Raw genomic sequence first — 24,634 nt, 5'->3', positions numbered from 1 at the left:
AAATTGGGCCTATGAGGCACACAGCTTGTTGGGAGCAGTTTGCCAGTTCTTAGTGCACCACACACACTGATTTTATTCTTCAGGGAAAAAAATGTTTCTGCAACCCATGTGTTGGGATGGCCTGTTGCTCCTACCCAAACAGGTTGCAAGCCTCTCAGCCAGCTCTACTCTACACCCTTCTTGTTTGTAAAAAAATTATTGGAACACCCCTAGTTCAGAGTCTCACTAGGACAGTCAAGAGAGTCTGCCACAATGAGGCCCATTCTGGAGAGCCCCCCGGAAAGGAACATCAGGAAATAAAGGGTGAACTGCATGAAGAAAAAATATTGGGAAAGGTATTTCAGAAGAAAAAAAAAAAGAAAAAAAAATCCAAAACCAACCAACCAAAAACCCAAACCAAAAACCTCCACAATATTTACATTAAAATTGACAATTTCTAACCTGAATCACAACGTGTCTTTCCCATGATTGACAGACACAGATTGTGATTTTTCTCAGTATCAAACACTGAGCAGGGACCCTCTGCACCCTTGCTGTTGGCAGCTGGCACGGCACTTGGGTGTGCTCCTGCAGCTTCTCACATGCTCTGCTACTCAGCAGTGTCCCCGACTTATTCCTATTGTTATGGTACTTGCCTGCCACAAAGGAAAAACAACCAACTCCTACAGTGGCACGTTGAGCATCTAGCCTGGAATATACTGGTTCAAGGGAGAGCATCAATTTGCATTGGATTATTACTGAAACCTGCTTTAAACATTAAAAATAAAAAATTTCCTCTTGTCCTGCTTCCCACCTGCTCAGCCTTTTCCCCACATCTGTGATGAAGGAGGGCTACATTCGGGGACCCTCTTCACTGTGCAAGGAACCGAGCCTACAACAGACACAGGGCACATGTGCTGTCACAGAATAACCGGGATGCAATTTTAATCAGGCAGTTTATTACTACGGCTATGAGGGCGAGCACAGCGCAGCAGAGAGACAGACTGCTGATACGACCTCTGCCCAAATGGGGCAGTTACAGAGTTTATATACCTTTAGATTATGCAACTCATTCTTCACCGAACTGTGTCAGATAGTAGGGATATTGTAAATAACAATAGCATTCTTTAGATAAGGAGGGTCTAGCCAGCACACCCTTTAACAAATAATTCACTCCTTTGTTAATTAAACTGGTGAGACCATTACCTGCAAATATTTCTTAACTAGTGAGTCCTGCAAAGACCTATGAGGGGTTAACTATTTTACTGCCACACTGGGGAGGCCTGACTTCAGCACAGGGACTCAAACCACCCAACAGCAGAGAGAACAGGCTGAGCCAAATACTGGATAGGGGAACCTACCTTTAGCACTGACTGCAAAGCACAGTGGAGCTCTTAAGCTAGAGACAAGCTGTGGGACTGCTCTTCCCACCCCACCTGCATGGGTATGCTTATTTGTACTGTCAGAGCAGTTAACAGGAAAAATGGAGCTCTCTTAAAATATTCTGCTACCTGTATCAAGCAGCACTTATTCTGATTCATTTGCTAGACTGAAAGGATTTCCCTAGCAGAACATTCCTCTGATGGGCTGCCTGGATGAGGACCAAGACAGTTATTAACATACGCTTCCTTAAGTGAAGCCTTTTAGTATTTTTCTCTTGCTCCAAGACAGATTTTCCAGAATAATTTTTCTCAGAAAATAATCTAATTTTTACACTTCCTTTTTCAAGGTTTACCCCAGAAATGACATGTCTCCAAACACCGTTCTTAGCACACAGAGGAAAACCAAGTGAGTAATCTCCCACCTTAGCAAGATCATCCTACATTTTCATTGAGCCAACACACATGTCTCGTGTTTAATGGAACAGCTCACTGCAGCCAAGCTTGTGTCTGTGTGCAGGAAAAGTCAGCAGTGTTCACTGTGAGGGTCAAATGTTCCTAGGCCCCAGCCCTGAAATCTGCCCAGATAGACCAGGTTAATGTTTCTCTACCCTGTACTGCAAACATGGTTCATCCTGCAAGTGGAAACCCTTCTTGGGAGCAAAGGCAAGTTTGGCCTTCACAGCACTCTTTTCCTTGACCCCTAGGTAGGATGAGATCCAGGGCCACAGCAACTTAAAAAGGTCCCATAGCTCATGTCTCTTCTGCCTTGACTGGATTAGAGTAGGTGTTTCTTTTCTGTGAATTGCCCTGTTGGGAACAGGAATGGACACACTTCTCCTGCAAGCTTGCTGGTTAACACGTAGGACAGCCTAGGGAGAAAAGACATCTTGTATCGAACTTACATGCTCTTAAACCATCTCACCTTTCCCATCTGGAAGTGGATGGGAATCAAGGTTCTCTTGGGCACAGGCCAAAACTTTCCCTCAGATGCTGCCAGTTTGCTTCTTGGTATTTCTTGCATGTAGACACGCCAGGCTGAGCCAAGGTAAGCTAATAACATGTAAAAGGCTGAAGCAGAGAGAGGCAAAGTTTGGAAGGAATCAGCTTGGACAATGCTGGTTTCACTGCAGAAGCTTCACATAATTTGCTGGAAAGAGGCCTACTTTGCCCCGGCACTGCCCCCGCCACCAGCCTTCATCTACCATCTCAATGTGTGTGATTGTGTCGTCAGGATCAAAAGAAATCTCATCATCTCCATCTGCAAAAATTGTTCAGAAAAGATAGTCACAATGCAAAGATAACCCCAGAGAGAGCTGGATTTACATCCCTCCTCCCACCCCACCCCCAGGAGCAGAATACAGAACAAGCATTCTGATAACCCTGAGAGTTCACCTCATCCAACCCCATCAAACAACACAGATAAAGCAGAGAAAGATGAAGCTTCACAGATGAAAGATGAAGCTTCTGTGTTCCCAAGTCAGATCTCACTCCGCTTTCCAAGAAGAAGAAATTTAAACCACCAAGTTGAAATCTTTTCACCCGTGCTGATGGTGTAAGCCACCACCTCCCTTGTCGCACCACCCTGCCCCGGTCCCAGTGCTTCTCCCCACAGCCTGGATGGCAGACCCACCTCCTTGGTAGTCGTAGAGAGCTACTGCACAGGTCCCAGGGCTCTCCACCTCATAAACATTGTCCGTTTCCCCTGCAGAAGACAGGACGGGCAGATGAGAAAGAGGTTGAAAGCAGCCACATAGATCTGGTCAGTGCCACCCTCCACCCAGCTGTCAGCCTTGGGGTGAACCACATCCAAACCCTATCAACAGGGAGACATGTACCATGGCTCAAAGCAAGGTATGACTTCCCTCCCCTTCTGCAAGGAGAGGCTGGGTCCTGATGCTTCATGTTCCTCTCCCAGGAAAAAGGCTGGACATCACTCCAGCCTCTCCACTTACCATCTCCAGTACCAGTGAAGCTATGACAGAAACATCAACAGCAGCCCATGCAGTTTGCTTATATACTTGGAGGAAGACTACTCTGCACTCCTCACACAGAGGAGAAACCAGCAGATCAGGTCTCATGAGCTCCAGCCATTTGAATAGAGTCATAGAATCATTTAGGTTGAAAAAGACCTTTAAGATCATCAAGTCCAACCGTTAACCCAGCACTGCCAAGTCCACCACTAAACCAATGTCCCTAAGCACCACATCTACCCATCTTTTAAATACTTCCAGAGATGGGGACTCAACCACTTCCCTGGGCAGCCTGTTCCAATCCTTGATAACCCTTTCAGTGAAGAAATTTTTTCTTAATATCCAACCTAAACCTCCCCTGGCGCAACTTGAGGCTATTTCCTCTCGTCCTATCGCTTGTTACTTCAGAGAAGAGACCAACACCAACCTCGCTACCACCTCCTTTTAGGTAGTTGTAGAGAGCGATAAGGTCTCCCCTTAGCCTCCTCTTCTCCAGACTAAACAACCCCAGCTCCCCCAGCCGCCCCTCACCAGACTTGTGCTCCAGACCCTTCACCAGCCTCGTTGCCCTTCTTTGGACACGCTCCAGAACCTCAATGTCCTTCTGGTAGTGAGGGGCCCAACACTGAACACAGTACTCGAGGTGCAGCCTCACCAGTGCCCAGTACAGGGGCAGTATCACCTCCCTGCTCCTGCTGGCCACACTATTCCTGATACAGGCCAGGATGCCATTGGCCCTCTTGGCCACCTGGGCACACTGCTGGCTCATGTTCAGCGGCTGTCGACCAACACCCCCAGGTCCTTTTCCGCTGGGCAGCTCCCAGCCGCTCCTCCCCACGCCTGCAGCGGTGCCTGGGGTTGTTGTGACCCCAGTGCAGGACCCGGCACTGAGCCTTGTTGAACCTCATACAGTTGGCCTCGGCCCATCGATCCAGCCTCTCCACATCCCTCTGTAGGGCCTTCCTGCCCTCCAGCAGATCAACACTCCTGCCCAACTTGGTGTTGTCTGCAAACTTTCTGAGGGTGCGTTTGATCTCCTCGTCCAGATCATTGATAAAGATATTAAACAGAGTTGGCCCCAGTACTGAGCCCTCGGAAATACCACTTGTGACCGGCCACCAACTGGATTTAACTTTGAGCAACAGGCTGAATTAAGAGGGCACCCTCAGGCCTCAGTACAGCACTGGCAGTCACTTGCCAGGAAACAGTGCACCAAAACCATCAGTCCAGGTCCAGCTTCCTCAGAGCCCACAGCAGTCCTCTGGTCCTCCTGCCTGAGTCCTGCTCCAGCAGAGATACTTGCTGCCTGGCCCAGCATCCCATGCAGCTGATCTCGCACCTTGGAGCTGGGCAAGGGAGTGAGAGACGACCAAGTCTCCATCATCATGGGCTGCTATCCTGACCACAATAGACTTCAGGATACAAATTCCCTCTGGAGTCTGCCCCATACATCCAGGGAGGTGAGCAGACAGACACAAGCTCCCCAAGACATGGGCTTTTCCATTAGTACTCACCCAGGTGGGGCTGGCTCTGGCTGGGCTCCTCAGGAAGGATCTCCTCATAGTCCTCACCTCCATCTCCTCCATGGTCGTAGACAGCATCCAGCTTTTCCAAGGGTGCTGGCAGCTCCTCATAGTCAGCACCTCCACTGGTACTGTCACAGTAGTCAGAGGGCTCTGGCAGCTCCTCATAGTCTCCACCGGTATCCAAACTTTCACTGTAGATGGGCTGATCCTGGCTGGGGATCTTGCACAGCTCTTCACCCAGATCTGCTGGCCTTGGTGGCAAAGTGGGTGGTGTTTCCTCATCCTCCCTTTTTGCTTCCTGCCATGAAGTGAGAAAGTGACTTCAAAGTCACCTGCAAAGCATCCACTGCAGGCAGCTCTCCCATGACTGCACAGCACCCAACACAAAGGAGCCAGCTCCACTGCAGGTGCCTTTAGTGCTACCATGACACAAATGGAGCACCATCGTCTGCACAACAGGGAAACAGCTCAGCCATTAGGTCTGTGCTGAACTGGCACCTGGGATTGCTGTGAAGACCTTCGTGGCTCATGTATTTGAACCTCTCTCTCATATTTAGCTACAGCTCACTGTACTGCCACTGCACTGACCCACTCCAAGAGCCCGTCTCATGGTGTAAGGTGCTGTGCAGACATGTCCCGTCACCATCCCAACGTTTCCCCCCTCACTCCTTCCAAAGCCTCTCCCATGCTGTGGCTGCACCCCACTTCTTCCTGCGGGGCTGCCCGTAAAGCACAGCCCCCTCTCACGTGCAATCCCCTCTGCCTGCTCCCCTTCCTGGCTCTCCCCAGCCCGCCCTGGCACCTGTTCTCCTTGTGACACAGGCCTGTCTCGGTCAGCACTCCGAGGTACCCTTGCTGGCACGGTGGCAGGGGCTGCCTCTGTGTGGTCCTTCTCTCTCTGTGGGATTTCCTGCTGGAGAAAAAGTCACTAGACACCCTCAGTCCCTTTGAATGAGGTCCAGAGCAATGACCGTTCCCATTCCCAACAGAGCAACTCAGAAAATTTTCCTCCAGCTGCAATCTGTTCCAGCTCCCACAAACCTGCCCTAGGGACTGGACACTAGCAGGCCTGTAACAGCTGTGGAGTCTGCAGAGAGCAGCCTCAAGGAGGAAACGTATCAGGGAGTGCTTTATTGGTGAAACCTTATCTGCACATTGAAGGCAGAAACAGCACAATGTAGAAGGAGGTCTTGCAAACGTGAGGGTTTGGGTGCAATCTATCTCCAGTCTGGAAAACCCTGAATGCAGACTGCTGGGATGGCGATACGGGGGAGGTGTGATTGCACTGCGTTTGCCAAGCACTAGAGGCAAGAAGGAACCTAGGCCAAAGCACAGGGGGTCATGGCTGGGTGCAGGCAGGTCCTGATCTGTGTGCCGAAAGGGAAAATCCAGTGACAGATGTGAAGTTCAATGGCAGTCCCTGGCAGTTGCAGGGAAGCAGTTTAGGCAAGAAGTTACTGTAAAGAGATCAGGTAGAAGGACATGGAGCTGCATGGCCCTGAGGAAAAGTTTGCTTTGCAAGCCTTGGAGGATATGGCAAGATAGCCACGGCTCACCTTCCGCCGAGCTGCCTGGCACTCCCGAGCCTGCCGCCTCACCCGGTCCTCCTCTGCCTGCCTTCTGCTCTCCTCCTCTGCTAACTTAGCCATGTTTTCAAATCGTGACCGCAGGCTGCTGGTGCCACTGGAAGCCCCTGTGGAGAAGGCAGCTGATCAAGCCTGCCCAATGGCTCCCTTCCACCATCCCAAGCATCCAGGAGAAACCCAGACCTCTGCCGCTCCCAGAGAAACTTGCAGTTCAGCCACCTTCTCCTGCACCTCAACACAGGTTAAATCCACATCCCACCACAGCACATGCCTGCCAGTGTGCCGCCACAGAGGGATCATGAGGCCCACAGCTTCCCACCAAGCCCAGAGCTGGTAGCCAGTTGTCTCACCTGCCTCCAGCGGTGTTGTTTTCTCATACGAGGAGGTGGGAGCTGCCATCTCATTAAAGCCAGCAGCACTCTGCAAGAGAAGTGAATGAAGCGCCCAGCTTGTTAGGCAAGGCCAGTGCTGAGATCCCCTGCTGGGTTTGGCTACTGGTGACTGCAAGCTTTGTTCCCAGCTGTGTCTGTCCTCATCTGTACAACTGCCACAGCACTGTGAAGGCTGCGGGCTGCAGCCCTGCTCTCCTGATGCCTCCCTGCACTGTGGGAGTGCCTGCTGCCCTCCAGCCAAAGGCAAGGGCTGCTCCTGTTAGAGGGGCGGCGCTCTGAGGGCTGAAAAGGCTCCATGGAGCCAAGTGGAGGAGGCTGCACCGTGGCAAGATGACTGCTGCAATGGACAGCAAGGCTGGGCGTTCAAGGCAGAAGCGCTCACTGGTAACATGCCAAAGAACTGAGTGGATGCCTGGCAGTCTACCACTTCCTGAGGTCCAGGGACCCGACGCATCCGTCCCCTGCACTCCCAGTGGTATGAGGCATGGAAGCACTTCCCTATTGGATGCACAGCTGCAGCTGCCTAACCGTGAAAAAAGGTGCATCCCTTCAGCAGGTCGTTGCCTGCAATATGTGTATGCAGTAGCATAGGCTGGAAAACATTAAAGTGAAAATGCATGTGAACATCTGAGATATCACTGGCTTTATGAGGTGTGAAGAGATGGCTAAACTGGTAATAGCATCGATGGGGTGTTTGCAGCAAAAAGAAAGTGCGATAGAGGGGGTTTATCTGCTTTCATGAGAAAACTACTGCATACAAAAAGGAACCTGCAGGTAGGATCCAGCTTTCAGACTAATACAGCTACATTTAGGGTTCTACCTGCAGGTGTCACCAATGGGCTGGGTGGCCGAGTTCCTACTACAGTCAGTGGAGCCCAGAGAGCAGCTCTGCTTTCCTTAAAGAAAACACACCTGAGCAGGCAAACGGCACTGCAGGCTCAGAACCGGGTCTACACAGACCACAGCAGAGACTTGGACATGTTGTTTATATGACAGCATTTAAATTTAGGAGTCTCAGTGTAAGAGCTGAATCCTACACTTAGTGTTCAAAACTTTATCAAAGGGGAGTTAAGATTGCCTGGTGGTATATTATGCTCTGCTCTGGAGCAATGAATTCAGCACTACTCCAGTGAAGAACTTAGGTACTTATATTCACCATCTTTGATTATGCTTCAATATTCTCAAAATGCACAAATTCATGTTCCACTTTGACCTGATCAAGAACTGCTTATTCCCTTTCTGCATCCTGCTTCTCAAATGACCTACAGCCCTGACTTCTGCACAACTGCTCATCTGATTTTGCACGCTTTTTTCTGCATTGTCATTTTTTTAGGTTATCCCCATCCATGCAGATCATCATCCACTGGCAAGACTCCCTTTCCTGAACAAGCTTGCAGGGTAGCCTGCCAAAGCACAGTGTTAATTCAAGTGCCTGAGACAGTCTGCATTTTTACTGTAGATGAGCCTGCTTTCAGCCCAGACAGAAAACTTGAACCAGCAAACTGGATGACCTCTTCTCGTGCAAGGTTGATCCCTGCCAATCCCATCCCTCCTGGGTTTTGTTAAGGTTTGCAGGCAGATGACTAGGCCCTGGCCTGAGATTTAGCTAACTGAACAGACCATAAGAAACTCCTGGACAGGACAGAAAAACCTGCAGAAGGTAAGAGAGAAGCTGATGAGTTACAAACAGCACCATGAGGAATGGCCAGATCTCACCGGTAGTTAAGGGGGAGTGATATGGGGCCAGTCACTCATAAACAAAGCCATACCAGCTGGTGAGCAGTGTAAGAGGATAAGGAGATAAGGAGCCAGATACTAGAGAGGCCATAGCTCTGTGTCAGATACTGGAGAGACCGAGGAGGTCCGCAGCTTGGCTACTGGAGGGACCAAAGATTCAAGCCAGCTTTGGGGAAGCCTGGTTTATGTGTGGGTGCGACAGCTGCTAACAAACCATATGCCTTGAGTAAGAACAGCTAGAGGAATGGCAGCCACAAGCGATACCACCTTCTCGCTGGAGGTAGTCCAAGGCAAGAACCACTCTTATGCATACTGCTCTCTGAGATCATCACCTACCAGTCAGTGCTGGGGACATGACACCAGATGGGCCTTCAGTCTGATCCAGCACCTCTCCTGTGTAAGAGACAGTTCCTGCATGGTGCAATAGCCTGTGGCATCTCAGACTTCTCACAAGGCTGCATTCTTACAGAATTTCATCTCCAAGGAGCTATGGCTGCTCATCCTGACTGTACTGGTACGCACGGGGCCTGTAGGAGTGACGGCAAGCTGCCAGACAGAACACTCCCAGTATCTTAAATGGTACCAGATATCCAGAAGGGCATACTCTGATGCCCTTAGAGAGCTCTTCACTGGCTCTGCTATTAAATCCTGCCCCAAGAGAAAGCAGGTGTATGACTGTTCAGTCCGAGAGTGGAACAATTCAAAAGCAGCTGAGAATGGAAAAAACCTTTTTCTTCCTTGCATTATGGTCTCCCCAGGCTGCACTCTTCTTCTGCACCCTCTGGTATTTACACTGCGCCAGTTCCCTCACCCTTGCAATAGCTGTGCACTGAGCAGTGGGACCTCATCTCCATCTGGGAAGTCTCTTCTCTTGCAGCAGTGCAGAGCAGTGATTAGCAGGAAGCAATTGCAGGCTGCAGCATGCAGTCTTACCTTATCTACTCTGTCCTTCTGGACCCCATAACGGCCTCCAAACCCCTTGGTGTAGTCTGTATGGAAAAAAATGAGGCTATTTTATAATAGTTTATATTCTGTGTGCACCTCCAACTTCAGTATGCTGTGTCCAGTGAAATGAGTTAGCTTTGTCTGCATCTTATCACATATGGAACTATAGAGATAATACATATAAAATGCTCTGGACAGTAGCTTTTAAGACTGATCGTTCACTCCTTTCAGCGAAGTGCGCAGGTGTTCAGTGCTGTACACTGCCAAATCTGCTTCCAAGGCACTGGGGGGAGAAGCCAGTCATGCCATTTGAGTGCAATGTGGCCTTGTTCACCGAAGTTAAACATACAGTAGTCAAGCCATTCCTGGAACCTGCTTTGCCTCATTCCTGTGTGCTCACCTTTTGAATGAGCTTATGATCAGGAATGTACCTCACAGAGAAAGCGCAGTATAATCTGGGAAGCCCAATTCAGGGACTTGTATTCAATATTCCCCACTGATCCAAGCATGCACCTACGCTGGCAGAGTTCACAGTCTGCCACAAAATGCTGTACACATTCAGTTTTCAGCAGCTGGATCTCTGCCAAGTATGAACCACTAGCTCTAGGTCTGTGTGTGCTCCAAATTGTGCTGCCACCTTTGGCAGCACTGCCCTACCTGTTTGGGAGGCGTGGGGTTGCACTTCCTCCTGATGGTCCCAGCCAAGGGCACTCTTGTCCTGACGATCCCTCTGGACCCCGAACTTCCCACCAAAGCCCACAGAATAGTCTTCAGTTGCAGGGATACACATCATGGCATGGAAGAGAACAGACGAGGGAAAGAGAAACGTGGCAGCACTGTGAGCTCAGGATGTTGTCACACGGGCAATAGTTTTCCCTGCCCAGGACTTAGAGAAAGACATGGAGCAAGGCCAGATTTCCCCACTGGTGGCTGCAGCAACAGTCCTCCCTCCTCCCTGGGGCATGTCACCTGCTATTGGCACCTGCCTGGGCTTCCCCTGCACCCTTCCTTTGGTGACATACTGCCCAGGAGATACCTGTGCCCATAGAAATCTGCTGCTCCTCTTTATTTAGCCTGAACTTTTTCCAGCAGTCATGCACTATGCAATGGCTTTCCTCACCTGCCCCATTCCCTTGCTGCAAGTAGTGGGCACCCAACAGCTCCCCGTAGCTTCTCCACCATTCATGCAGCAGGTTGCAAAAAACAAGCACAGTACCCCACAGCCCCAGTGGGCATAGTCCCAAGCTCCAATCCTGACACTGCCTGCTGCATTGGGCTCCCCCAGCTCACCTTTCTGAGAGTCGTGCTTCTCTGCCTGGCTCTTGTAGTCAAATCCTACTGCCGCTTTGTCCACCTTGTCCCTCTCCACACCATAACGGCCACCAAAGCCCTTGGAGTAATCTGAGGTGGTACATGGAGTGAAACGCTGCCCTGAGCATGGCGCTGGTGAGGGGAGGGGGTAAAGATGGGGAGCAGCACTGGGGAAGAGCACCAGGGAGGAGGAAGAGCAGCAGGGATGATGGAAAACACCAGAAAAAAAGTAAGGGGTTTGGAGGGGACAGAGTGGATGGCAGGGAGCACCATGAGGGCCCTTGAGGACGAGGGCCCATGGGAATGGGTACACAGGGCAAGCGTGGGTCATGGCAGCAAGAGAGCCTGAGGGCCGTGGGCAGCAGGAGCTCAGCCACTCAAGGACACAAAGCCAAGGCAAGACTTGGGCACTGGCAGCCTGGGCATCCACCCACTCACACATCTCCAGAGCAAGGATCTCAACCTGTGGCCTGCCAGTCTCTGAAAAGGTCTTTGAATAAGTATATTGAGCCCTTGAAAGTACAGAAGAAATGGAAACCTTTTGTTGTATGACTTACATTTGCTGCAATGGAATCTCAACTTCTACAAGGAAACCACTGACTCTGGGTGCTGCAGCAAAGGCTGAAACCCACATTTCTGGAGACATGCTCCAGCTCTCCCCCAGCCGTCTCTGGCACACTCGACCGTTATGTGATAGAGGCACAGCACGTCTTCCTTATTGCCTCCCCTTTTTCCATCTTCTAAACTAGTAATGTATTAACTACTTCAGCTGTGTTCAGTTATTCTCCAAGGACTACCTTGTTATTATTGGCTGATGTCCTAGGAAATGTCAGCCTCTGTCCTAGCTGCTGGCTGTATATAGACACTTTCCTTCAAGAGACCTGGTCTGCCAGCTGTTTCCAAATCCTACCCTTCAGAAGGATTAAATCACAGTTACATTTTGTTGTTCCCTGACCCTGTTCTTACAGGTCTGCATTTCACAGGAATGAGTTGGGGCTTCTCCAGCAAATTCAACCCAATCAATCCATGAAGACTGTGATCTAGAGAAATATGCATGAAAACATTTTGTATTCAAGAATGGCTCTCTGTTTCATAGAAGCTCAGTCACTTAAGGATGAATCTGTAAGTCCTAGAAATTTCTTAAACTTATCTCAAATAAACTATTATTCACCCATTAGGCCATTATGAAATGGACCTTTTAGGATGCTGTTTTCAGCAAATAGAGCAATTACCTTGATGCTGGAGTTTCCAGTGTGGACACATTTTCATGAAAAACAATCCAAACACCTTACCCTATTTCTAACATTTTCATTTTGTCCTGAGCGATTTCTGTGGTTTTACACAGCCTGATGAATTTCTGTGTCTACAATCTAGTATACAATCTCTTATACAGGAATATGTTAATGTAGCACAACTGCATGTGATTCATTGATTTAAGATCAACCAAGAATGCCTCAGAACATCTTCCTTCTTTTATAGTTTCCTCTGCAACGAACATGATTCAGTTCTTCTTTTCTTGGTAATGCAGTATTCCGCACATTTATCTGAAACAGTAACAGATCTTGCCTCTCACCTTCTCTTGGTTGCAGAGTATTTAAAATATCTTTAGTTTCAGTTCTTGCAATGCTCTTAATGAATATAGCTGCTTGTATGTATATGTCAAAGTTTGACTGAATCATCTCCAGAATTCTGCACAAGTTTGGGTGCTGTATAGGCCTTTGTTTCCATATCCATTGTTGTGTCTTTTCTTATATGCCGCTTTTTCAGAAATCGCTTCTCATGTCCTACAGTGCTTGGGTTCCCTCTGGAGCAGTTGCTCAGAAGGACTTTTAGAAGAAAGGGAGCATCAGCTATCCATTGGGTGTGTGTGGGGGGGGTCTTCTCTGCTCAGCCATGACGTGGATTCCGTCAAAGCAAAACATAGAGACAAGCGGAATGTACAACAGAAGGGTGGTGATAGGACAGCAGGGAATGGGGCCGCACGGGTGCCTGACTGGGAACAGGAATCTGAAACAAGTGACAGGAGGGGGCTAACAAAGGAGCCTGTGCCACAGCAGACAGCACAGGATACTGGGAGCAGAAGAGAAGCTGGGCAAAGTGTCAAGGGGCCACACGTGCCCATGGACTTGCCTTTCTGGGACGAGTGTTTCTCCACCTCACCCTTGTATTCAAAGCCCAGTGCTGACTGGAACAAGAAGGGGAAGAATGTCAGTCATCCCGAGGGCCAAGCGGGGTCTCACCCTCCCTCCTCCAGGGGCCGGGCTGGGACTCCCTATCTTGTGCCGCAACATGCAGGCACCTGGCCACTCCTCGGCTGGTACAGGCCTCCTCAGCCTCTCACACCGTCCCTGCTGTCCATGTGGCAGCATGCCCCGGAACGGGCCCTCACAAGAGCCCATGTACTCCAGGTAAGAGGGTCACAATCCTGACCCCACACCCTGTCAGCAGGCACGGCAGCTGGGCAGCGTCTGACACCAGGATGTGCACGGGAGGGACGGCATCCTGCTGTCCCCATCCAGTCCTGCCACGGCCAGTCACTGGGCATGGCAGAGCTTAGTGGTTCGGAGATGCAAAACACCACAGCCCCCAAGACAAACACAGTGCTGCCTGGATAGGGCAGCGCAAGCACGTTAATGCACACCAGAGAGTTACTCTTCACAAGGGCCCTGCAATTTGTCATCAGTCATTGTCCTGGAGATGAGGAGATGAGCTGCGTGCTTCAGTGGAGACTGTGATGCACGGCATGCCTAGACCTGCACCCACCAGCACTTTGAAAACTGCAGCCACAATCCTAAATGTAGCATAGTGTTTTAGGGGCAGCACTGAGCACAGGCCGCAAGTACGTATTTCAGCTGCCCTGTCCAACACACCTTGTCAGCTCGGTCCCGCTGGACTCCATACTTGCCCCCAAAGCCCTGGGCTGCGTCCGTCTGCGAGGAGTGCTTCCCAACATCAGCAATGTACTCGTGGCCCACTGCGCACTGGAAGAGAGACAGCATGACATGAGCACCCATGGTCAGACTGGCAGGGTGGACAGACATAGGCACCACACGGTTGCTCTGCCCTGCTGCCAAGATGCTTGCAGCCACGAGGTGACAGGTCCAAACCGACCGTGCTGGCGGTGGCGATGCCTTCCGCACAGCCTTTGCCAATACCAGCTATGCTCTGTGACCTGTGATGCAGCTTCAAGGGCAGCCATCCCACACAACCGGCCCCACTGCCAGCTCATCATGCAAACTGTGGGATGCTGAATACCTACTGCTCCCAAATGCCAGTGAAGTAGAGTGGTGGATAATCACATGGGGAAACTGAGGAGAAAAGTGTGGATAGGCATGCACAACTGAAAACCCACAGGCAGCATGGCTGGCACCTGCTCCTTATTTTCTGTGTCTGAGAGTAAGGGTCAGCAGAGCTGGCTGGGATCACCCTTTACGCCTACCACAGGCCAGGCCAGGGTTCTGCTGCTCCCCGCAGGAGGTGGTGTGACCAGGAACTGCACACACTCAGCAAGAGAAGAGCCAGAGGCTGAACACTTGCAAAATCCTGGTAAGACCAGAAGAAGGTCGAGGAGCTGCTCAACAAAAACATCCTCACTCTGCTCTGGCAGAAGGGTCTGAGCATGGCTGCTCCATTTTGGCCTCCTGGAAATGTCTGTTTCTCACCCTGCCATCCTGGTATCATGCACACCCACAGTGACCCTAAATATTGCATACTACTGCAATCCTATCATCTCACATCTGAAAAAAAAAAGAAGCATTAAATGCTGAAAGGTATAGGAAGAAGCGTGGTTATGATTATCAGAAAACAAAACAGATTTGATGTGAGAACAGAGAATATGAGCTAGGGCTTCCTCCTTGGAAGATACGACAGAGGTCTGTAATGGAGAATGTGAGGAGAGAATTATTATTCATTAGTTCTCCAAGCACAGGTAGGAAGGCACCTAATTTAATTGTTATGCAGCAGGTCTGAAACAAGCCACAGAAAATCATTCTTCACAGCTAAGGGGAGTGTTGCAAGGAAATTGTAGAGACAAATTCTACAAATAGGTTCAAACAGACACTGGAGACAGATTAAGGGCTAGCTAGACACGTCTGAATCTGCGCAGCGATGCCAGCTCTCCATTCTCTCCCTTCAAGGTCAGGCCAGAAGACAGGGATGCTCTTTCCTTTATGAGAAAAAGACTTTTCCACTGGGGCCCAAGGAAGCCCTCCACAACTGTTACCTTATCCATTCGGTCCCGCTCTGTTCCAAATTTGCCCCCATAGCCATAGGAGGCCTTGGGGCCAGTCTCGAGCTCCTTCTTCTTGATGACCTCATGTTCCTCGGACACCTTGTTCCTCAGCTGATGGATGCTGATGAGACAGAGAGAGTCAGGGTGAGTCACTGTGGGACTGTGCAGACCCATGCAGTATCTCTGTGCCACTGTACCAGCCAGAGCCCAGCACAGAGCAGGACATAAACCCACTGCCAGCTGCCACCACGTGTCCACGCCGGGCCCCTCTGTGTGGTAGGCACACACGTGCAGCCGCTGCACTGTGGCAGGAGATGATGCTACCCAGGGGGCTGGCAAAGGACCCAGAGCAGTAGGCTCAGCGGTGCATCTAGCCCCCACCCTGCAGCCCACATGCAGGGCTGCACCCCGTCTTCACCAGGAGCCCACGCTTTCCTTTTTCTGCGTGCTGCGCTAGCCACGCTATGCAGGGCAGTACTGGGATGTCCCAGGGAAGCTTTGGACTGGGAAGCAGGAGGAGGTCTTTGCCACAGGGACAGCCGCTGTCTGGAAGTACTTGAAAGTTAACCCCTCGCTGCACGACAGGCAGCCTGTGAGTTTTGCCTCTGGTGCAACACCAGCATCTCAAACCAAGAGCCTGGACGCAGCCGGCAGAGCCCAGGAGGGCAGGCTGCAGCCCCGGGCGGGCGGCAGTGCAGCCCCAGGCGCTCCTCGCCCGGGGTGAGGTCTCCACTCCCCGGCCCCCCCGCTGCCTTCTGGGGCCGGAGCGGTAGCCCGTGGGCCGGAGGAGCGGCCCGAGCAGAGGGGCCCGCGGGGGGCAGCGGGACGGCAGCCGCCCGGCAGCCCGCCCCGCCGGGAAACCCCTCTCGCCCCCCGCGGCGCCGCGGGCCGCTCCGCCCCGGCCGCGCCCCGCCGCGCACAGGCCCTTATTTGGCTGGTTTCGGCCGGCGCTGCCGCTTCCCGGACGGGACGTGGCGGCCGCGACGGCCCGGCCGCAGGCCCCGCTCCCCAGCCGCCCGCCCGCTGCCCCCTGCGCCCCGCCGGGCCGCACTCACTCGATGTGCTCTGCGCGTCCGGAGCCCTCGACGGTTTTGGCTCCCCAGCGCTGCTCCTTCTCGGAGATGTCGTTCTGCAGAGCCAAGCGCAGCCGTCAGCGGCAGGCGGGGCCCGCCCGCCCGGAGGCAGGGGGCTCTGTCCCCCGGCCCCCCGAGGGCCGCCCGCCGCCCTCCCGCAGGACGGCGCTCGGTGCAGCTCCGCCGGGCCGCGGCGGGCGAAGGGACGAGGGCGGCTCCTGGGCGCGGACGGGAGGGGGGCGGCGGGCAAGGCCCGGCGGGGGCGGCCGGGGGTCCCGGCGCCCCATCCTCGCCCGCTGCTGGCGTCCGGCAGGGCCGGGCGCCGGGCAGGGCGCGGGGCTGCGGGAAGCCCCGTCCTTCCTCCTCCGGGAGAAGCGAGCCAACGAAAACGCTGTGGAAATTAATTCTTTAGGAAAATATTCGAAGAGCAGTTAAGTGAGCGTTTCACTCGGGGTCCGCTGTTCTGCCTCAGCTTTGCTATGGCCGCACTTGTTTTGTCTTCATTTTGGAAGGTCTGAACATGTATTTGATAAATTGAAGCATCAATAAATTCGTTCCTAATACAAGGTAAAGCTAAAAATATGTATATACGAAATGGAATAAAAAAATAATACAAAGTCTTATTCTGTTCAGGCTTATTTTAAATGCTGCCACAAACAGAAGAAATCAAGTAAAAACAAACAAAAAAAATCTTGACGGCATAGATTTTTTTTTTAAACATTAATAATTTGGAACTTTGAGGGTGGGGACTTGCTTTTCTATGCCAAACCAGAATTTCTTACTGGAAATAACTAGGCAAGACTGAACCTCAGAAACATAGGACTCTTGTGTAACAGAAGAATCTGTCCGTCAAGAAACTATCTGGAAAGGAAACCAAAAACTCAGCAGAGCTCAGAGAGACCTGAGGCTGTGAAGCATGGCTGGCACTCCTTGGTGCCAGGAGGAGCAGGACTTCTGCTATACTGTGTGCTCCTAAGAGGTTTAGAAAAAGGGTATGAAGAATGCGATGTCAATGTCTTGAGATAGTAAAGGGACTGTTCAGGTTAACCAAATACAGGAGACAAAGCAGTACAGAAAAATCTTGTGATGCCAAATTAGCGGGTGATAAAATTGTAAATGATGGTTAGTGTTAATAAGTACAAAAGTAAAGCATGTGGAAAAAAAAAAATCCTAATTATATCTGCACAACGATGCTTCCAAAATATTTACCATTCAGGAAGGAGTACAAAATATGGAATTATGTGCAATTATGTAGAAGAGCAGCAAATACAGAATTGGCCAAAGAGCTAAAGTGCGAGTAATTTACTAGGAAACGAAGAGAGAATCAAATAGAAAACGAAAATCATGACACTGCATGGGGTTCCCACAGGCTGAGTCCTTCTATTCTCTCACCATCTCGCCTAGAGAATTGGACTAGATAGAAAGCAAGACCTTAGAGGCATGGGGCTGCATCTGCACAAGGTGACTGTAAAGAGAGTAGGATTCTTCCATCTGGAAAAAAGACAACTGAGGGCAATGCTGGAATCCTGTAAAATTACACACAGTGTGGGAAAGCGAAAATGTGTGTCTTGGCTATTTCTTGCAACATAAGTTGTGGGGAGGACTCAGTGAAGTTACCAGGGAGCAGGTTTAAAAGAAACTAGATATTCTATACGCCTGAAGTGGTATTACTTGTAGTCAGATGCAGGGTACACTGATGGAGGAAGTTCTGGAGACTAAACATAGATATGGGTCAGAAATGGCTTAGACAGATGACCTGACAGGACCTGCGAGGGGTTGGTGGGACTTGGCTGATCCAGCACAGCCAGCGGTGCTGCGTGCCATGCCTCACCCCGTGCTCCGGCCCAGTTGACTAGCATATGCCTAGGGCCAGTGAACCCTTCACACCACCACCACCATCACCAATATTACGGATTACCACACCAGACACTCACCACGAAATCAGGGTCAGTGTCCCAGTCGTCTCCCTGAGCCTCAACCTTCACTGACACGTCATGTCCCACGACTGCTTTCCACATCTGCGCAAGGAGGACACAGCATCACTCAGAGCCCAGCACGTGGCACGGGCACGTCGGACCACAGCAGTCATGGCGTAACTCGGGCTGGAAGGGACCCTTGCAGGCCATCTGCCCTGCTGATCTCTCGGTCCCTCATACAGCACAGGGCACCCCAGAATAGCTACCCTTGAGCCTCAGCTCCTCTTTCAGCAAAACACACAGGGATTTTAAGTGTAAACCACAGTCTTCAAGCACACTGACTCTACAGTTAAAATGCACACCTTATTTTAATGTAAATTAGTGCTAGCATCCAACTACAAGATTCTGCTTTTCCAACAAACATTAATTTTCTGTACTGTGGGGGGCTGTTCCCTGCATTAACCTCCCTTCTGTGAAGCACAGCCATGGCACACCACCAGAGACCGTGGCGTGCGCTGCCGCCATGATACAATGCTCATTTACCTGAGGCTGGACCCCTGAAGTCTCGTGTCTGTTTTCTAACTTTTTAGTTATTGCCTAGTGGGCTAGGGAAGGTTCAGAGAAAAGCTGTGTGCTGGTCTGACAGTGCTGGTACAGTATGCTGTGTGGTGTTTATGTCTGTCATATGGTAAAAAGAGGAAACGGGGCTAAAATCATTAAGTGTGCAGGGCTGAAAAGGCTGAAGCTGCGGTGGTGCGGCTGGTACAGGCTGTCCAAAGAGGACTGGAGGAAGTGACAGGCCCAGGAAGAGGAAGTTAAATAAAAGTTATGTGAAATCTAAAACGCCTACATTTCATTTTCAAGGTGACTGTGAAAAAAGATGATGAAAAAGCCCCTCCCAAACATCATAGTTTCTACAAAATGAGAGACAGAAGGAAGATTACACGGGTTGCCTGCCCCTACACAACAGAGCAATCATTCTCAGCAGAGTTCTCACGTCCCACCACCCATTACTGCTCGTGGTGTCGAGAAGCCCCAAACTGTTCTTACTGTTGCCCAAAGCAGCTTCTCACTGGGTCAGAGAAGGACTGAACAGAATGTGCAGCAAAGACTGGGCTGCCGAGCCCTGTCTCGCATCACCGCAAACATCACATAAGCCTGTGAACGAACCAACAGGAGGGAAGAGAACTGCTTTGCGATGGATCCTCATTTAACAGCACGCTTTTATTAAATGCTTCTCAACAGCACTAACCCCTCAATCCCACAACCATACAGTAGCTTACAAACCGGCCCCAAGTGCCCAGGACAGTTGCTTTCTGTGCAAGCAAAATGTTTATGCTGAACAAGTAATGAATTGTCCAACACAAAAAGCTGTTCAGTGAATAACCGTCCGGTTCAGTATGGCGCACGCTGTTCTGTTGTTTCAAGCTGCCCTTACCGGTTGTCTAGAGAATCAGCACTGTAAGACCGGGGGCAAAGACAACAGAAACTAAAAGAGCGCAGCAGGGATGAGTCTCTTTTGTTAAACAAAAGCCAAATAGTTGTCGTACTCCAGAACACAGCAGGTCTGTGACTACTCAGCTGTGCTTGCGTGCACTGACAGTAATCTTATGACAAACTGAATATAGCTAATTGCAAATAGAAGCAGGGGAAGCAGGAAGGCTCATGTGGACGACATAGCACAATCTAACAATACCTTTCATTTCCTTTTCCCCTCCCTAATGTATTAGCATCTCTCACTCCAAAGATTTTTAAAGTTTGTGGCTCATTTTTGTTAATGATAAAACAGCAGCAACAGCCAGCTAGCACAGCGCCGTTCGACAGGGCAGCTGATTGAGCAGCTAGCTCAAATGCAGGTGGTTCAGGGGTTTAAATCCTGCTGTAAATGGTTCTTGACCACCTATTCTCCAAAGCCACCCACCATGCATCTTGGGAACCTTGACAAGCCACAGACTGTAATCACACCACAAGGCTCCAGACACCCTCTATTAATGAGGAATATCAGCCAGAGTAGCATCTCAACCGTTTAGTTTGTCCCATTAGCTTGTCCCTTGAAAGCATCCACTACAGCACAAATACAGGGCTACCACACTTAGCACAGTCATGCTGGTTGATTCGGAAATGCGGTTCTTCAGAGCCTCAAACACAAAAGCAACAATGATGATCAAAGAACAGACTGAGAAGCAAATGCCGAGCACTATCAGCTCACACATGCTGGGTCAAGAAGTTCTCTTTGCCCACCAAAACCCTACATTTTTTGTTGTTGTTTCTCACTTTCCACTCTCAAAACCCACTCAGCTTTCTTACCTTAAAAGGTTCACCAGCTCCTGGTGGCAAACTTGCTGCTTTTTGCTCCGGCACCTGTTGCTAGCGACAGCTTTTGGACTGCTGTGTGCTCCGAGTTCCTGTTCTAACTTCAGCTGTCTTCACTTCCTGCGTCCCAGCCCCCAGCTCTGCTCAAGGCACGAGTACCAAAACCTGCCCTAGTGCGCTGCGGTTCCCTGCACGCTGCCTGCGCTCTGCGATGCTGACAAGGTGTATACCCAGGATACAAATTGCTGACTCCATGAGTAGCACTTGATGGGGCACAATTACTTTTCTTAGTGTGCAAAACCAGATTGTGATCTCCATTTTCATCTCTTCCAAAAAATCATTCTGCCATAAAAGTACAAAGAAGTTAAAAGGCTGAAGGCCCTGGGCCTGACAATTACAATGAGATCCAAAGAAAGCAAGTTACTGCTTACAGACCTTGTTACGAAATTTGACTCAGTACTTTACAGCACAATTAAAAATATATATAAACACACATAGACACAGACGCACACATATATACATACATACATGAAAGCTCTTCCAGGACCAGAAAAAAAAAATAGCTTGAACTAGGAAGATGGAAAGCATGTAGTTACAGAATCCTAAGCACTTACAGATCAGGCTCTTTGGTACTTTGCTTACTGGTAGGAAGTGCATAATTTTGGAATGAGTAGCATAAATCACACTAGTTTGACACTAGATAAACATCTCAAACCAAAATAACTTCCTTTCTGAAGGAGTGAAGTAAAGCAAGAAAAGCTCCTAGACTAGTCATTTCTATTTGACAAAATGGAAAGATATACAGGGCTTAGAATAGAACAGACCGGCATAGTTCAGTTGGAAGGGACCTACAATGATCATCTAGTCCAACTGCCTGACCACTTCAGGGCTGGCCAAAAGTTAGAGCACGTTATTAAGGGCATTGTCCAAATCCCTCTTAAACACTGCCAGGCTTGGGGCATCGACCACCTCCCCAGGAAGCCTCTTCAAGTCTGTGACCACCCTCTTGGTAAAGAAATGCTTCCTATTGTCAAGTCTGAACCTCCCCTGATGCAGCTTTGAACCATTCCCAGGAGTCCTGACCCTGGATCCCAGGGAGAAGATCCGCACCTCCCTCTCCATATCCCCTCCTCAGGAAGCTGCAGAGAGCAATGAGGTCGCTCCTCAGCCTCCTTCTCTCCAAACTAGACAAACCAGACAAAAATCCTCAGCCGCTCCTCAGAGGACATGCCTTCCAGCCCTGTCACCAGCTTTGTTGCCCTCCTCTGGATGCATTCAAGGACCTCAGCATCCTTTTTAAATGGTAGGGCTCAGAACTGCACACAGTATTCCAGCTGAGGCCGCACCAACGCTAAATACAGTGGGATAATCGCCTCTCTTGACCGGCTGGTTGTGCTGTTTGATGCCCCCCAGGATGCAGTTTGCCCTCTGGGCTGCCAGGGCACACTGCTGGCTCCTATTGACCCTGCTGCTGACCAGATCCATTTCTGCAGGGCGGCTCCCCAGCCACTCCTCTCCCAATTTATACTTGTGCCCAGCGTTACTCCGTCCCAGATGCAGAATCCAGCATTTGGACTTGTGAAATTTCATGCCCTTGATGATTGCCGAATGCTCCGGTCTGTCTAGATCCCTCTGCAAGGCATCTTGTCCCTCGAGAGAATCAACAGCACCTCCTACTTTATTTTATCGCCAGCAAACTCCTGCATCCAGATAACTGATAAAAATATTGAACAGAACTGGCCCTAGGATTGAGCCCTAAGGAACACCACTGATGACTGGTTGTCAGCCAGGTGCAGCCCCATTCACTACAACCCTTTGAGCCCTGCCGTTCAGCTGGTTCTTCACTCAACACACTGCATACCTGATCATGTCACAGTTGGACAACTTGTCCAGAAGGATGCTGTGAGGGACGGTATCAAAAGCCTTACTAAAATCGAGAAAAACTACATCCACTGCCTTCCTTAGGTCCACTAGGTGGGTGACTTTATCATAGAAGGATATCAAATTAGTTAAACAGGACTTGCCTTTTGTGAACCCATATTGACTGTGCCTAATGATTGCATTGTTCTTTAAATGTCTTTCAGTAGCACCCAGTATGATCTTTGCCATAATTTTTCCAGGAACTGAGGTTAGACTAACAGGTCTGTAGTTTCCTGGGTCCTCTCTCATGCCCTTCTTGTAAATTGGAATAATGTTGGCTAGCTTCCAGTCGGAGGGGACCTCCCCAGACTCCCAAGACCTTTGGTAGATGATCAAGAGGGGTCCTGCCATAACATCCGCTAGCTCCTTCAGTACTCTGGGGTGAATCCCATCAGGCCCCATGGACTTGTGAACATTCAGCTGGTACGGCTGGTCCCTTACAATTTCAGTGTGCACAAATGGAAAGGCACTTCCCGCACTCATGGTCCTCTGACTCAGGGGACTGGGCAGCCCGAGGTCTATGAATATTATTAAAGACTGAGGCAAAAAAAGCACTGAGCGCCTCAGCTCTTTCTTCATCCCTGTTAGTCACGTGACCATCATCAACAAGAACTGCTTCAATGTTTTCTTTAGACGTTTTCTTGCTATTAATATACTTTAAAAAGCCTTGTTGTCTGACACAACACTGACCAGTTTCAACTCTTGAGATTTGGCCTTTCATGTCTTCTCCCTGTGTATGCGAACCACGGCTCTGTAATCTTCCTGCAAAGCCTGACCTTGCTTCCAGAGATTGTACAATTCCATTTTCCCCTTGAGCTCCATGAGGAGTTCCCTGTTCAGCCAAGCTGGTCTTCTGCCCCACTCCCTTGACTTTCGACACAGTGGCATTGTCTGCTCCTGTGCTTCTAAAAGGTGCTTCTTAAAAACTGACCGGCACTCGCTGACTCCCAGGGCCTCAGAAGCAGATTCCCAGGGGACACTGCTAAGTAGCTCCCCGAATAGCTTAAAGTTTGCTGTCTTGAAATCCAGGGTAGCAACTCTGCTGACCTTTTTTCTCATTACACCAAAAAATTTAAACTCAATCATTTCATGATCACTGTGGCCAAGACAGCCATCTACCATCACATGAGCCATGAGCCCTTCTCTATTCACAAACAAGTCTAGGAGGGCATCTTTCCTAGTTGGCTCACTGAGTACTCGCATAGGTTCCTCCTCTTCTATCTCATCATGCACTTTGCCTACCATACCCAGAGCCTTATACCTATTCTGTAAAGGTAGCTGAAAGGGTAAGGAGGGGTTCTTCTTACAGGTCCACGCAGTAACCGGCTTCCACTCCTCCCTATCCCTTGTAACACTGCCTTCCTCCTGGCACAATCACAGATCCTGGACCTGCCTCAGTAGTGGCCATGCTGAACTGGCTTATGTGTACCAGAGATGGCAGAGCACAGCTCCGTTGGTTGATCTCCTTCTCAGACTCTATTGCAGATAGATCAAAAAAAATAAGCAGGACAAGTCCATCAAACAGAGAAAAAACAGAAAGTTGAAATGTCTGAAACGGGAAACATCAGCTAAAACGCCACATCTTTCATGCCACAAAGCTGTTTGATCACACTATTGGATCAGGAGTTCCTTCTGAGGTTTTATTTTATTTATTTATATATTTAATCTAAGATGTAACTGTTCCATCTGAAGGTATAAAATATTTAAATGTCTCTGAACCAGCAGAAGCTTATTTCAGTTCAGAAAAACTTGCATCATGGGCTTTAAGGAAATGTACTTTGCTTGTAATTCTTCCTCCTATTAAATAGAGTGGAAACATTGTCTATGGTCTTACAACACCCCGTTACTAGCTTTTGTTCTAATGGTGGTAGTGGATTGCAGTGGTGAATATGAACAAAGGTACCTTTCTTTGACTACAGAAAGTTGGAAGAGGACGTTACGTTTTAACTAGCCCCATCTAAGTTAGCAGCATGCTTCCAGCTTGCTGTTGCTAACTCCTGTGTCTTTCCTGGGGTCGCACAATTCCAACAGGGTGCAATGTTCAGTCAAAGGTGCCTAAATGCAAAGAAAAGTAAACCCAAGCAGATCTTGTTTTACTGGAATTGCTTTCACTATGAAAGTGCTATTTCCTTCTTTTGTCATCACAGCAAAAGCTGAAAAAGGCTGAGAGAAGCAAGACTGGGGAAAAAGGTCATCTCCCTAGGCATTCAAATGATAGGAACAAACAGAGCTTCCGCAATCAACGTACAAGAAAGCGTACACAAAAGTTACCTACGGTCCCATGGTGGTCCTGGAAAAGGTATGCTACAGCAGCACTATACCGTCAAGAGACCTCTGACATTTACATGACAAC

The 24,634-nt window shown here is 49.8% G+C and overlaps 2 protein-coding genes across 3 annotated transcripts in view; both read right to left on the bottom strand.

Moving 5' to 3' along the window:
- Window positions 1–916: 916 nt before the first annotated feature.
- LOC104019909 (hematopoietic lineage cell-specific protein) lies at window positions 917–24,518 on the bottom strand. 2 transcript variants are annotated; one of them, XM_087767134.1, is made up of 15 exons: window positions 20,356–24,518; window positions 18,067–18,150; window positions 16,115–16,188; window positions 15,051–15,180; window positions 13,699–13,809; window positions 12,959–13,013; window positions 10,808–10,918; window positions 10,175–10,285; window positions 9,506–9,561; window positions 6,794–6,863; window positions 6,414–6,550; window positions 5,660–5,770; window positions 4,846–5,155; window positions 2,992–3,063; window positions 917–2,619 (listed from the first exon to the last, which is right to left on the bottom strand). In XM_087767134.1, exons 2-15 carry the CDS (start codon window positions 18,148–18,150, stop codon window positions 2,483–2,485), a joined length of 1,569 nt encoding a protein of 522 aa, XP_087623260.1. In that variant the 5' UTR covers window positions 20,356–24,518; the 3' UTR covers window positions 917–2,482. The 2 variants fall into 2 exon arrangements, with proteins under 2 accessions (XP_087623260.1, XP_087623261.1); XM_087767135.1 differs by having other exon boundaries at window positions 5,660–5,767.
- GOLGB1 (golgin B1) overlaps window positions 18,072–24,634 on the bottom strand; it is a 60,901-nt gene continuing 54,338 nt past the window's right edge. The window contains exon 24 of the mRNA XM_087767132.1: window positions 18,072–18,150. Coding sequence (XP_087623258.1) covers window positions 18,114–18,150 — 37 coding nt within the window. The 3' untranslated portion in view covers window positions 18,072–18,113. The remainder of the gene's footprint in view (window positions 18,151–24,634) is intronic.

This window comes from Nipponia nippon, unplaced genomic scaffold (assembly GCF_047370975.1).
Source record: "Nipponia nippon isolate SJK-2023a ecotype South Korea unplaced genomic scaffold, ASM4737097v1 scaffold_3, whole genome shotgun sequence".
NCBI classification, from domain to species: Eukaryota; Metazoa; Chordata; class Aves; order Pelecaniformes; family Threskiornithidae; genus Nipponia; species Nipponia nippon.
This window is presented reverse-complemented; position numbering and strand designations above follow the sequence as displayed.

Coding starts and splice junctions, on each gene's coding strand:
- LOC104019909 (XM_087767134.1), bottom strand. CDS start 18,150: ATGTGGAAAGCAGTCGTGGGACATGACGTGTCAGTGAAGGTTGAGGCT. Junction 13,810..15,050: donor AGCGGGACCGAATGGATAAG/GTAACAGTTGTG, acceptor TCTCTCTTCCAG/TGCGCAGTGGGCCACGAGTA. Junction 13,014..13,698: donor AGCGGGACCGAGCTGACAAG/GTGTGTTGGACA, acceptor TTCTTGTTCCAG/TCAGCACTGGGCTTTGAATA.